Source organism: Larus michahellis, chromosome 1, assembly GCF_964199755.1.
Source record: "Larus michahellis chromosome 1, bLarMic1.1, whole genome shotgun sequence".
Taxonomy (NCBI): Eukaryota; Metazoa; Chordata; class Aves; order Charadriiformes; family Laridae; genus Larus; species Larus michahellis.
Window position 1 is genome coordinate 35,584,095 of NC_133896.1, and position 14,396 is coordinate 35,598,490.

Consider the following 14,396-nt stretch of genomic DNA (forward strand, 5'->3'; position numbering starts at 1 on the left):
ATTGGCCTTCAGTAGAAATTATATGGTAACAACCAAATGTGTGTATGCTTTTCACGAGGAAAAACACAACTCAATTTTTTGCCTCTGAACTGATTAAATTTCTGTCCTGAAAGGGACAACAGAGTCATTGCTTAGATTGATGCGCTCATTGCCCTACATTCGTTAGGGCTTGCTCTTGATTTATTAAGGTTTCAGGTAAATATGATTTAACTAGTCTCTTCTGCGAATATTTTTACTGTGCCCTTTTGCTAATTGGAAACTTGCAAATACCACAGAAATCTTTATATTTCTTGTCTCATTTGCTGTATCTTTATAAAAAAACCCCAACTGTACTGCTGTTTCTATTGCAGCTATTATAGCGAAACAAAGTTTTGAGGGTTTGAATTATTTTGATCTAGAGTCTCAATGATGAGAATAATACGTGTTGTTATCTCAGTTCACAGGAGAACAATCTGAAATGTAAAGCTTTCCTTGTGATGATTCAGAAATGTAAAAGCTAACAGACTTTTTAGTCTGTTTACTTTGGTGTGGTTTTAGCAAAGAAGGGTTATGTGGAGCAAAGCACTTTGGAACATGGGAGTTTTACAATTATAGTCCAGCACATATCAACAAAAGTGCATCTTGTGGATTTATCAGATTGCTTTTGAGTAATGAAGCAATGCTACCCCATATTCTCTGTCAAAAATGAGTAATTTACCAGCTAAACCAGAACTATTGCAATAGCAAGTTCGTATCACGTAGTTAGCAGGCTCTTGCGCTTCAGGATTTCAGTTTTCAGGTCTGCTTTTTGGGTCTGCAACCCAGACAGTGGCCTGCCTGGATCATCCATTTGCAGTAGGAAAAGGAGTTTCTCTTGTCTTAATGTTTGAAAGCCGCGCTTTTGTAACAGGCTAAGATAGATGGTGAGTTGTGGTCAAAAGGCTTATGTTCCTCACTGTAAGCTGGGGAAATGGATGTTGTATAAGATAAATGCATAGTGCTGGAATTAAATGGAAAATGTGAAAAACTATGGAAAAAATATTGGATTTTCTAGATTCTTCAGAGATTCCTGATGTCAGCATGAGAGGGGAGGGGTTTCAGAATTATGTAGCCCTTCTCTTGCATCCTTCAGTGGTTGGTCATCTCTTCATCTCTTTGAGTGTCTTGACAAGCACTAAACAACTTTTCAGTGCTGCTGTGCCAGAGCTGAACCACAGGCTTCACACAGATATTCTGGATGTTCTGTGGGGATTTAGTAAGTAGTAGAATAAAACTTTGCAAATGATACATGTACAAACGTTGCAAATGATATATGATTTATATTCAACTCTTGATGAATTCTGAAGCTTGGTGCAAAATAGTTGTAGAACTACTCTCTGAGAGGTACAGCAGTATTTTGTATTCTTCGGGTGTTGTGTACTGTGGTCGGAAAAAGTGTCCTCCATAATAGACAAGAGAGGTTTTTTGATCTCCCCATGTCCAGTTTCTCACAATGGGTGGAGGAGTACACATCAGAATTTGATTAAACTGTCTTGGTCTTTAAAGTTGTTTTGTATATATATCAGCATGTCATCTCATTAACACTTGGACAAAGTACATAGTAAGTTTGTAATTAAACATCCTCTTCCTTCCCATGGAAATCGAATACAATCATAACTTCTTCCTTCCCTGTATTTGTTTATGCTAAAACATTGCCATTGCCTAAATTATATTAGTTTTGGTACATACTTCAAATGAATTTTTTATCATCATGTTCCAGACAGGACAAATAATCATCATACATGTACTTATTTTATGTAGCACAATGCCATGATACCTGAGTAGAGCTAAGTTGCCTCAGTGGGATTCTGAGCTAACATAGCTATTCTGCTTCTACTGGCCACGTTTAGCCATCAAGAGATAGTATGTGTATCTGTGTAGTGCTACACTGTTCCACGTAAGTATATACCTCCTCATTTGCTTAGCTCTGTGCTCAAAGTTACGGGCTATCCAATAAGAATAGATCTTCTTTTACAATCTTTTACCAGCGTAAATATCGGCATAAGAAAGGCTGACATCGCTGTCTACTTTAATGCTAGCTGGTTAGAGGTGCTACCTTCCCCTGTACAGTCCTCAAGGTGCTATTAAAATGTGATTTCTGTACTTAAGAAATGACAAGTACATCTTCAAGGATGGCCCCTGCATGGCCCCCAAACACCAGCACCATGTTAACATATCCGCATGATTATCTATCTGCCTGGATCCAGAGACGTTTGGAGTGAGGAGCATACCTTGCTGTCATGTTTTGCTTTTTCAGAGACATGGTTATCACTGATCATGAGATTAATGAAATGAAAATTAATGTCTCTGTTTTGAAAGAACTCTCAGGTAGACTATGTCCGTGAGAAAAATGTTGACATTTTTAGAATTATTCTGCTTCATTTTATGAAGCCACATTGATTCAGTTTTTTATGAATGTATAAAAGTTTTCATCTCTGATAAATTCTGTTAAGGTGGATGAAGTTCGCTTCCTTCCTTCCTCTCTTTCTTTCTTTCTTTCTTTCTTTCTTTCTTTCTTTCTTTCTTTCTTCCTTTCTTTCTTCCTTCCTTTCTTCCTTCCTTTCTTCCCTTCTTTCTTTCTCTCTTTCTTTCTTTCTTTCTTTCTTTCTTTCTTTCTTTCTTTCTTTCTTTCTTTCTTTCTTTCTTTCTTTCCTTCTTTCTTTCTTTCTTTCTTTCTTTCTTTCTTTCTTTCTTTCTTTCTTTCTTTCTTTCCTTCTTTCCTTCTTTCCTTCTTTCTTTCTTTCTTTCCTTCTTTCCTTCTTTCTTTCCTTCTTTCCTTCTTTCTTTCTTTCTTTCTTTCTTTCTTTCTTTCTTTCTTTCTTTCTTTCTTTCTTTCTTTCTTTCTTTCTTTCTTTCTTTCTTTCTTTCTTTCTTTCTTTCTTTCTTTTTCTTTCCTCCTTTCTTCCTTTCTTCCTTCCTCTCTTCCTCTCTTTCTTTCTTTCTTTCTTCCTCTTTTCCTCTCTTCCTGTCTTCATTTCTTTCTACGGACCTAATATATTCTAGTCATTCTGGAATGACCTCTGGATTAATTTATCTTTTGGCTATATTGTGCTTGGAATCAGTGGCTCACGTTTTAACTTTCCCTGGCAGAAAGAGCTCACACATCAATTTTATTTCATACAAATAGATGGCTTACTTTCTTTACTCTCACACAGCTTTTAAAATCTACATTAACTGAATAGTTTCTTGCTTATGACCTAAATCCTGAAGAGTTTTTTAGACTGGATACCTACAATTGCAGAAACTATTCTGGCTTTTCCAAGATACAGTGGTTTCCAAGTAATTTCTTTTAAAAGCTATTTTCCTCATTGTAAGTTTTGATGGTTCTGACCATTTCCTTTCGGCCTTATTTATGTAATTTTCTATATAGTACATAATTTAGCTGTAGTTTTGCTGACAGATAATTCATTAGATTTCCCAGTTCACACTTCTGAAAGTCTCCATGTCATCAGAAGTGTTCCTAACTTTTTCCATTTTATTAATAATATAGAAACTATTTCTTAAACGAGTAACAATTTCCAAACTGGCAGGAATAAATGAAATGTGAACGCTCTATAAGCTTTTGCAGACTGGAGTTATTTTCCAGCCTTGGCCTGTTATGTGTTTCCAGTCATATGCTCTTGGGAACAGACTCCAGATCAGTTTACTTCCTATTACATAATCTAAGTAGTTGTCACTGAGACTTAAGCATTAGTAACTATTTCCATCCATGGGAGTCATGTGCTGCACAAGAATAGAAGAAAAATATTTTCCCAGTGTGTGTGAGATGATGCATCCAGGCCAGACTTTAGGTGGGTGCTAGGACACATAACGAAAATACAGTGGGCCGTAATACTGAAGTAGAGAAGACAGCCAGTGGTTGGTTTCTTATCTCAAGAGCACAGAGTAACTTTGTTAAAGTTCACAGAAATTAGGGTCAGCAGAATTTGAACTGGAATCTATTGCACATCCATCATGTCAAATATTAGGGTGATAGCTGGATGTGAATATTATCTTTAGCAATAAAGGAATTAAATATGTCCACTTCCAAATTATTTATGTAAAAAGCGATGTATTTGGATTTTGAAAACCTTAACTAATAGCACAGTTTAAGAATAAACTAGCTTTTCCCATCATTGATATTTTTTTTTCTGCAGCTTAGTATTGAGAGAATGATATTAAAATGAATATCTGTTATTATTAATAATGGAAAATCTGCTGCTTTGGAAAGACTGTCCTATTTATTTTTCAAGCAATGTGCAGCAGCTCTGCAGACAACTCCATTAACACTGACTTGAAACCTTAGTTCTTCCATTTATAAAATATTACAAGTAAGAGAAAATATAACTTCCCGTCTTCTAAAGATCAGAACTTTTAAAAATATGCATCAAACATACAGCTCCAGATTTACATGACTTCCATTATGTTGGGTATTCTTCTTTTTTATAATATTCACTCAATGTGAATTTTAATGATGAATGTGCTGATGTACTGAAACGGCTTATATTACCAAAAATGGTTCAGAATTGGTCTATACAGAGGTAAAATAATAAGCTTATACAATAGGTTGTAAAGCTGGTAACTATCATGTTAAATATGAGGGAGGTCGTAGTAGAATTTAAAGGATGGTGCAAATGTTTAGTAATGAATTAATAAGTGGATCAATATTCTTGCAGTGCAGGGAGCAACACTTTGAGTTATAAAGGAACGGTTTAACTGAGCTTATTAAAACTAGTTCTTTAATGGCACCACAAAGTTTTGATTTGGATTTTTTTTGAAAAGTTGATTAGTTTGATGGCTTATTTTTTTCCAGGTATGCAGAATTTTTCATCAACCTCAATCAACTTATTGTTAAAACTGATTAATTCTTCAGGCTGGATCACTGGCATTTTCAATTTAGCCATCAACATTTCACTTCAGTGCACTTCAATTTGGGTGGAGTGCCAGCCTCTTTAGGCTAGATATCCTATTGACTGCTTTTTTGCAGTAATTAAAACAGAATTGCAATCACTTTAGTTGGAATTCATTTCACTTAACTTTACTCATCTAGGCATTTAGTCATCCAGAGTAAGCCAGTCATTTAGGTTTCCCTTGAGGTCAATGAAAAAAGGTAATAACAGAAGACATGATGAATGGAAGTCCAACCCATAGCTGGGATTGTGAATACAGATTATGTTTTCCCAGGAGAATGTGGCAGCAGAAGATATGAGGTTAAAAAAAACAAAAAATCCCCAACAAACCCTCCCCAGCAAAATTCCAATGAATTATAAATGCTGCATTAATATTAGTTTTGACGAATTACATTAGTCATCTCACTACTGACTCAGCAGTGCTCAAAATCTGATTTCAATGATGCAACAATTCCAAGACAGTTTCAATGGATTTTTTTCAGATGGGGGTTCCAGTTCTGTAAAAACCTAACAGTAGAGACTGACTTCATAAGAGCTTTTGGCCTCAGCCTCTGTTTAAACCATGATGTGGTAGAGCCGTAGTACAAATGGGATTTTAATTACACTCTTACAGCATTATTTATACATTTTTGCTTTTTATAGGGCAATATCTTACAGGGTTCACTTCTGCCTCAGTAGTCCTATTTTGAGTCCTCAAACAGGAAGAAGGAATTACATGGTATGTGCCTTTATTCCAGTCTTCTTGGTAAAAGTGAGTTAGAACTTTCATTATTCCCACAGCCATCAGGGACCTGTATCTGTAATCATCCTTGTTTAACTCAGCAAACAGCTTTTGCTTTTACATCCAATTATCTGCTCAGCTGATGCTGTTACTAAGAATCAGCTCATTACAGTGCCAGACCCTAAGAAGAAAGAAAATTATTTGGATTGTTTGTTTATTTTTATCTTACAACATGTGCCTTTCCTTCCCTTCTGCTTCCCTCCACGGAGCCTGCCTATGCCAACCTCCTAGGCATTTGGAAGAATGATATTAATATGCCTGCTTCGGATGTGTGAGGGGCTATTACTTTCCCACACTCTCTTCAAGCACATACTTGTCTTGTTACTGCTTCAGTGGGGTGACAAGTACACTACAATATTGATTTTTAACTGTAAATTATGGATGGCTTGAAGAACTCCATGTTTGTTTCATAGATGTCAATATTAAGAACTAGTTTGTTCATCCCCTCTTCAAGAAAAAATAAATTTTGTTTTTTCTCAGTAAGATATAACTTTATACTTAGAATACCTGTAGTTGTATGTTTTAATATTGTTCGAGATGGTGCTATTAAAGACTGAAGTGAAATAGGCTTTAAAATTAAGTAAGGCTGGTGATTTTGGGGGTTTTTTATTAAAATTTTCTTAGACTTCTAGCAAAAATAGTAAATCCTAATGTAAGCACCATAAATACAATTTAATATAATATACTATATATATAATTTATTTTATTGTCACATAAAAGTCTGGAAAGCATTCACAGACATGGCCCTTTGGTTCAAGGCTGTTGGAGAAACTGCAAAAACCAGCAGCTTTCTAAAATGCTAGATAGCCTGGGCATGTTTTAACAGTTTTGGTCTTACATTGGGTGTATTTGTCCTGCAGGTTAGACCCCAGTGGAGAAAAGGCAGTAAAGTCAGATTCTGAGTGTATCTTTCACCTACCTGGGTTTCATCTATCGCATACCCCTCAGTCTCTGAATACAGACATTCAGACAAAATGGAGACTTTTCTCATCTTTCGGGACAATTAGCCAGTTCTTTAAGGCTGGGTACCAGGGCTCTTTAGGAGCTACTTTGCCTCCAGAACTGGGCAGTTAGAGCTAAAAGCAGAGAACAAACTCTCTTGATCCCTTCAGTCAGAGTCTTTCTGCGCCCTCCCTTTCTCCACAAAAAAATTCCAAGTTAGAGCAAAACCTTCTCACAAAACTAACAGGAGATTTTTTTTTTTTTCTTCAAATACTGAATACTGCCCACAAGATAATGACAATAGCTTGTAAAAGTTGGTGAGGCAATACCATTTGATGAGATAATACCTGCTATCCTGCCATCTTGCTTGGAACTCGTTAAAGAGCGGTTAATAAAAATAAGAAAACTGAAAATTTTGCAGCTTCCAAGCAAGGATCTTTTATAAGAGTATAATTCCTTTATAGCTCATTATTTTACTAATGCTACCACAAAGTCATTTATTTCAAATACAGCAATGTAATTAACATTCATTAGGGTTAAGTAAGAGCAGCAGACTATTCAAACCTATAAAGCAAACATTGTAACCCACCTGTGCACCTAACTCAAGTATTAAGCAGTACAATTAATCTGCATTTGCTACTTAATGAGCTTCTAAAACACACATGTACTTAAAAATCTCAGTCATAACTCACAGCTTGGATATTAGTCCACATCCCAGCTATGCCACTGATTTGGGACGAGACTTAGGTTATTTAGCCTGTTATTATATTTGTTTCCCATGCCTGAAAGTGGATGATACTTCTCAATCATAGAATCATAGAATTGTTAGGGTTGGAAGGGACCTTAAAGATCATCTGCTTCCAACCCATCTGCCATGGGCAGGGACATCTCCCACTAGATCAGGTTGCTCAGAGCCCCATCCAGCCTGGCCTTGAACACTTCCAGGGATGGGGCTTCCACCACCTCTCTGGGCAACCTGTTCCAGTGTCTCACCACCCTCATGGTGAAGAACTTCTTCCTAACGTCCAGTCTGAATCAACCCATCTCTAGTTTTAATCCATTCCCTCTAGTCGTTCCATTACCCGACATCCTAAAAAGTCCCTCACCAGCTTTCTTGTAGGCCCCCTTAAGATACTGGTAGGCCACAATAAGGTCTCCTTGGACCCTTCTTTTCTCCAGACTGAACAACCCCAACTCCCTCAGTCTGTCCTCATAGGAGAGGTGCTCCAGCCCTCTGATCATCCTTGTGGCCCTTCTCTGGACACGTTCCAGCACATCCATATCTTTCTTGTAGTAGGGGCTCCAGAACTGGATGCAGTACTCCAGGTGGGGTCTCACGAGAGTGGAGTAGAGGGGGAGAATCACCTCCCTCAACCTGCTGGCCACGCTTCTCCTGATGCAGCCCAGGATATGATTGGCTTTCTGGGCTGCTAGTGTACACTGACGGCTCATGTTGAGCCTGTCGTCCACCAGCACCCCCAAGTCCTTTTCTTCAGGGCTGCTCTCAAGCCAGTCACTGCTCAGCCTATTTCGATGCTTGGGATTGCCCCGACCGAGATGGAGGACCTTGCACTTGGTCTTGTTGAACTTCATGAGGTTGGCATGGGCCCACCTCACCACACAGGGATGTTCTAAGACTGAATTTGCAGAAGTTTGCAAAGCTTTTTGCGGTCCGTGGCTTACTGTGTGGAACCGGAATGCAGTACACACATGCCAAATATTCCTACTATCCTGCAGCAACTGGGGACAGATTTTTCACATACCAGCTCCTTTACTCTGGGACAAATGGCTGCTGAGCCAAGTGCTGAGGGGGCACATTGAGGACAAGGCAGACAAAATGCAAGCAAAAAAGCAAACAGTTACTCTAATGTTGCAAAAAACCAAAGCTAAAACTTTAGGTAAAGGTAAAATCAGAGTCTCTGTAGACAAGAGAACAACATAACCCCTCCTCAGAAGAATCTTTGACAGGCTGTTGTATTGATAGCTGATTCTGGCAGCTGGCAACTGCAGAATATTAATGAAGCATTGGTACAAGAGCAGTCTGAACAGTTTGATCATGACTGACTGAAGTCTGCAGTGCATGATATCAAGATACATTATTTGTCTGTAGCATTTGCTCTTAGTTTGACCTTGTAGCTTGCTTGCTGCTTTCTCTTTTTCTTTTTTCCTCTTTTTTCTTCTTTTCCCTTCCTTCCTCCTTCCTTTCCTCCTTCCCTCCCTATTTCTCTTTCTCTTTTTCATTCACTTCTCATTTGCCTAATTAAGTTCAAATGCGCTGAGACCTATATAATAAAAATGTTGCCTATCAGATGCTTTCAAAGTGTCCTCTTGCCCTGTTTCTCTCCTACTATTTGTGAGTAGACACATGTAGCTCTTACTACAGTAAGCTATGTTCTTGTTCACTGCTTACATAAATGGGATTTATACAGGGGAACTAGAAGGAGCTTAGGAGAAAATCCTTGTGCACGGTCTGACTCAGGGTATGGAAAGGCTGAGCAACCTCTCTGTATCTGACAGAGAGAAGGGAGATCGATGGCTTCACTCAGGACGCCCTTCAGTCACTATTCCCTGGCTGCTTCCCTGGGCAGAGGGCAGGCAGCGTTCCTCACCCACTGCTTGCCTATAAAAGCATAGGTATGAGCAGTGCTCGCCCGGTAGCTTTAAGCACATGATGGAATTCATATGACTGACTGAAAACACTGGTGGTGACCTTTATTTACACAAGTGCTGCCTTTTTTTTTTTTTTTTTTTGGTGTGTGTGTGTCTGGTACTGTGTCCTTCACATGAACATCGTCACATGTGCCTGTTTTCATGCTTCCTACTGTATTTCTTTTATTCTTCACAGCCCATAATAAGCTCTGAGAACTCTGAAAAGTCATTTTGCTCGTCACTGCTTCGTTCCTCCCTTTTCTGCCTCCTCCCTTGTCAACGTTTATATCCACTCATCTAAAATGCTGTTTTGTTTTGATTGCTAATGGACTTTTCACTTCTCTGTATACTACCTATACTACCCAAATCTTACTGGTTAGGCTTAGATTAGAGCTAGATATATTAATGCGCTAGACTGCTTTAGGAGGAGTTCAGTTTCAGGGATATTAAGTGCAGATTTTACAGGAGAGAGATGCTTTACAGGAGGGAGCTCCTGAGCAGGTATGGGCTGTTTGAGATGTTGGAGTTAACATTTCTGACAGAGTTAGTACTTTTCCTCCTGGAGCAAACACGTATTTATTATTTTTTTCCTTTTCACCTTTTATTAACTGGAGCTAAAGTTGGCTATCACGATCATAAAGGAACATCAGGGAAGCTATTATTAACTCTACTCTGTGGGATAAACAGGAGGTGTGAGATACAATGATCCAGGCTCTTCTTTGTGACAGTGGAATGCCTAGCAGCCAGTACTCCTTTGCTCGTCTCCTTAATGCCCCCTTATTTTACTGTGAAGCCTTTGAAGGGAGGAAAGCACTGAACTGCCAGAGCACTGTTCTGCTGCCCTAGAGGGATGGATATAATGGGATCTTTCCAAAGCGCAGATGCCTTAGTGACTTTCAGGAACCTCCAGCGTTCTTCTCACTGGTGTGGTGGCTGTGATTTTTCAAAGTGGTTGTGTGTTATTTTTAGGAAGAGGAGTGCTTCCTCAAAAAATTGATAATGCCTTTCCATTTTTATGGAGAGCAATGCCTTGATGTTGTGTGGCATTACTAAAATTTATAATAGAGATAGAAGTGTTGTCATGTGCATATGAAATATGAAAACAAATATGCTCAAACCTTTGAAGTGTAAGAAAACAATAGTTAACCTTTTTTAGGAAATAACCGAAAGTTTTCTCAGATGAGCGGAACAACAGCTTTCTGGGACAGATAGCAAACTCGATTGTTTACTGTCACTCATTTCACAGAAACAGAGTTCTGCTTTTCATGCCAATTTGAGGTTTTGTGCTTTTGAAGGCAATCGATCATCACTATGTGTGTTGTAAGTCACTGTGGGCTTTCTGAGATACTCTTCCTTCTAACGGGCCCTGACTCAGCAAAAACAAACTGGTATTTAGCTGCTTTGCCAAAGTTAAGTCTTAGCAACCAGAATTGTCTCTGCTTGTCCAGCTTCTTCTGGTGGAAGGCCCAGGTTTTCCTCACTGATCTGTGTGATCTATATTAAGCTGAGACTAGGATAAGCAGAAACAAAGTACATGGCAGAGGTTCTTTCTGGACATGCGTATAAAAAGATTTATATGCTCTGTGTACAGAGCAATAGATACCTATTGCTGCCAACAGCAAATCTGTATGATATGATGCAGAAGCCAAACTACTTGGGCCTTTGCAACCTTGCATAGAAGCCAGATGTTTTAGTAGTTGACTTAGCTTCCTGCCGGAGGTCTGCCAGTATCGGGGTGACGTCTACAATCACCTTCAGTAAAGCGGAGAATCAGCAGTAAAGAGGGTTTCTATCACGGGGCTAGCCTAGTGATAGATAATCTTAAAAGAAACACTTTGCTAGTTTTGTGGCATGTATTGCATGCAATGCTACATGGCGTTTACCCTGAAAGTACTCCAGGCACTATCCCAAGAGATTAATATAAGCTGACACAGTTCGTTTTTTAGTTTTTGTTACGGTAATCTTATCACTCCCACTGCTAATGCAGTTTGCTGTGAGAAATTGGAATATGCTGTAAGTGGCATAGAAGAAATCACATAGAAACTTGCCGGTAATCATAAGCATAACAGCAACCTACACACTGTTATCATTCACAGCTTTTGATACTGGTATGGCAGGAGACCAATCGAGAGTAATAAGTTGCCTAAATGCCCAAGAAAGAAACAGGGAGGAAGGAGGAATTTTCAGTTCACGCTCTCTGTGTAGGCTGAATTACACAGAAGAAAACACGTTGGACTCCAGCTCTGTTTAATAATAAAGGGATTTGATAGTGGAAAAATCTCAGAATTACAAAATGGATTCTTGGTACTACATGTTTTCTGAAAAGGTTGTGCAGAGTGTAGAAAGCTTAAGATTTTAGATATCAGGATGATAATAACAATTTATTTCAGGCCTTAGGAGTTTTATGTGGATTACCTATGATGTCTTGAGCTGCCTGAAAGTGTTGGCTGCACCTCTAAGAGTCTCTGTATCACTCTGGTGATATCTATTATGGTAAATTCTAAATTAGAGAACAGCTGTGGAAAGTTTGTGAGGTTATTAGTAAAAGACTTCCTGATGTCTTCTGACATGTGGAAACAGAACAAAAATAGTACCATCAAGCTCCACCTCGTTCCTGCAAGTAATATCGACATCAACTAGTATGAAGACGAAAATTTTAAAAATAAGAGTACAATATGGAATTGTAATATTTTGCACTTATTTTATGGACACACAGGGAATTTTAAATCTCTGCTTAGAACCCGCTTCTTAGGTGTTCTCATGAAATAAGCAAGGGATATCAACAATGGTCAAAAACTGGATAATGACAGCATATCATAAAAAACTGTGTAATAAATTTATTCTTTGCTGTAGTTGCTGATGATTTTGACGAGGTACCAGTAAATCTTGCTAACACAATGGCATTTAGTGATAATTTACTGTAACTCTTTTTCCATTAATTCCTATAAGTCCAATTTCCAGGGTCGTTTGTTTGTTTTTTTTTCCTGTTTCATTCCTATGATAAATCCACACTGCAGATAGTAGAGCTATGTAGATTAGCCTACACAAACACGTCACTTTCCAATAAGTGACTAATTGCAAATACAACTTCAGTGACTTAGACCAGTGATTTGTAGCAGTTGCCACATACTGAACAGGATATTACAAATATTCTCGCCACAAGTTTTTTGGCAGAACAGATTTTGCTTCTAAAAACAGGTACTTGCGTTTCGTGGTCACGTGAAAGCTAGAAATCGGTCTCTGCTCTGAGGATTCTTTATAATCCCTGCAGATGATGATTGAATACTGCAGTTTGATAAAAAAAAAAAAAAAGGAAAACTGTTTGAAATTTGTTTCTTCTCTTCTTTTTCAGCCTAGTTGGAGAAGAGACAGAGACCAAAAATGCCACCAGCAACAGGAGCACCACAGTACCCACCACCAGATGGAGGCTGGGGATGGGTTGTGGTCTTTGGGGCTTTTATCTCCATTGGATTTTCCTATGCATTCCCCAAAGCCATCACGGTATTCTTCAAAGAAATACAAGAAATCTTCCACACATCATATAGTGAGATAGCTTGGATATCATCGATTATGTTGGCTGTCATGTATGCAGGAGGTAAGACATTCGCGAAATTTGCAAATATCATAATTTTTTTTTCCCTATGGTCTTAAAGCATTTAAAGTTAATTGCTACCTGATTTTATCATTATTACCTAAAGAATTTACCCAACTATATGCTTCTTTTTGTATCATACTTTATCAGAGAGTACTGGTAGCCACATCATCATTAAAGCACTGTTTACATTCTCTTTTAAAACATTTTGTTTTCTCTTCCTTTTTGTTTTCCCCTTAGGGCGTTTTGTTTGTTCCTCTACCTAATTCTATTTTGCAATTTTGCCCTACATTCACAGTTTCTGAGTCACATTTTCCATCAAAGCAATGCCCAAGCAACTTCTCCTGGAACTGGGGATATATTTGCTCAGTTTCCACTGCCTGGGTGAGATCTCTCAGTAGATCAGATGATGGAGCTTAAACAGAAAATTATTATGGCAATGAAGGTTCATTAGTCAGGCACAGGTATTCCTCTGTAGACAGGGGTTTTATATCTTGCCCCTATTTGTCCTAAAATAAAATCCTACCTTCCATTTAGGCCAAGAGCCACGTTTCATCCGTGCCATCTGTATGACAGCTAAGATACAGACAATCTTATTCTTGGGACTGAAATGAACGGTGAACATAAATTCTCTGATGTCTTTTTTCTTGTGAGCAAGCAAGTGAAGAACAAGACAGATGAAAAAGGATTTTAAAGTATAAAGCTATGTTTAAGTAGTAAGTGTCAAACCTGCTTTGGCAGGTTTTCTGTCTATCAACCTCAAAGCCTAGCTGTTAATGTTGGCTTGATTTCTTGATTCTTTCTGAGTATGTTTTGTTAAGTATTGGTGGGAACTAGGTGCTAATTAGGCAAAACATTTTTTCAGTCAGTCCAGAGGTCTGAATAAGAGATTATTTCAGTCGATAGATCTGGCACTGCCCTTTCTTTGGATGTTATGAGGTAACCACTTGGAACATCTCAGACTGTTCGCAATGATGGAGCAATTAAACACATACATTTATATATAGGTATGTGTGTATGTCTATGTTCATATGTATAAATGTATATGGTTAGAAACTGAAAACATTGTGCCAATAGCACATTGAGATTCAATATCCATAATCACTGAAGAGCATCACTCCAATATTTTTCTGTGTAATAGCAAAGTACGGTCTTATCAGATCCAGTAAACAGCCTGCGGAAGGAAGCATGAAGTCTCGTTTTTAGCATGGTAATTTTTTATCTCTGATTTCAACCTGTGTATGTTTTGACACCCGAATGACCCGAGCTCCTTTAGCAGTCAGGGCAGAAAGGTAGGTGCCTACAGAGAGGAATTCAGACTACCTGAGTTGCTGTCTCTAAGTACCCATTTTTCCTCTCTGACTATAAAAATGAAGCTGCAGACAGCATAGGATTAGCTTAAGCACCTCAGGTAAATATTTTTCAGTTAATGGGATGGAAAAATGGATCCTTTTTTCAAATGCAGGGACAGAGACCTTATAAAGATGTCTTGACAAGCGGTGTCAATATCAACAAAAGCTTGCTC

The 14,396-nt window shown here is 38.3% G+C and overlaps 1 protein-coding gene across 8 annotated transcripts in view; it reads left to right on the top strand.

Moving 5' to 3' along the window:
- Positions 1-14,396, top strand: part of SLC16A7 (solute carrier family 16 member 7) — an 84,010-nt gene that overhangs the window by 37,730 nt on the left and 31,884 nt on the right. For all 8 annotated transcript variants that reach the window (XM_074570641.1, XM_074570472.1, XM_074570205.1 and 5 more), the window contains one exon: positions 12,632-12,874. In XM_074570641.1, coding sequence (XP_074426742.1) covers positions 12,661-12,874 — 214 coding nt within the window. In that variant the 5' untranslated portion in view covers positions 12,632-12,660. The remainder of the gene's footprint in view (positions 1-12,631; positions 12,875-14,396) is intronic.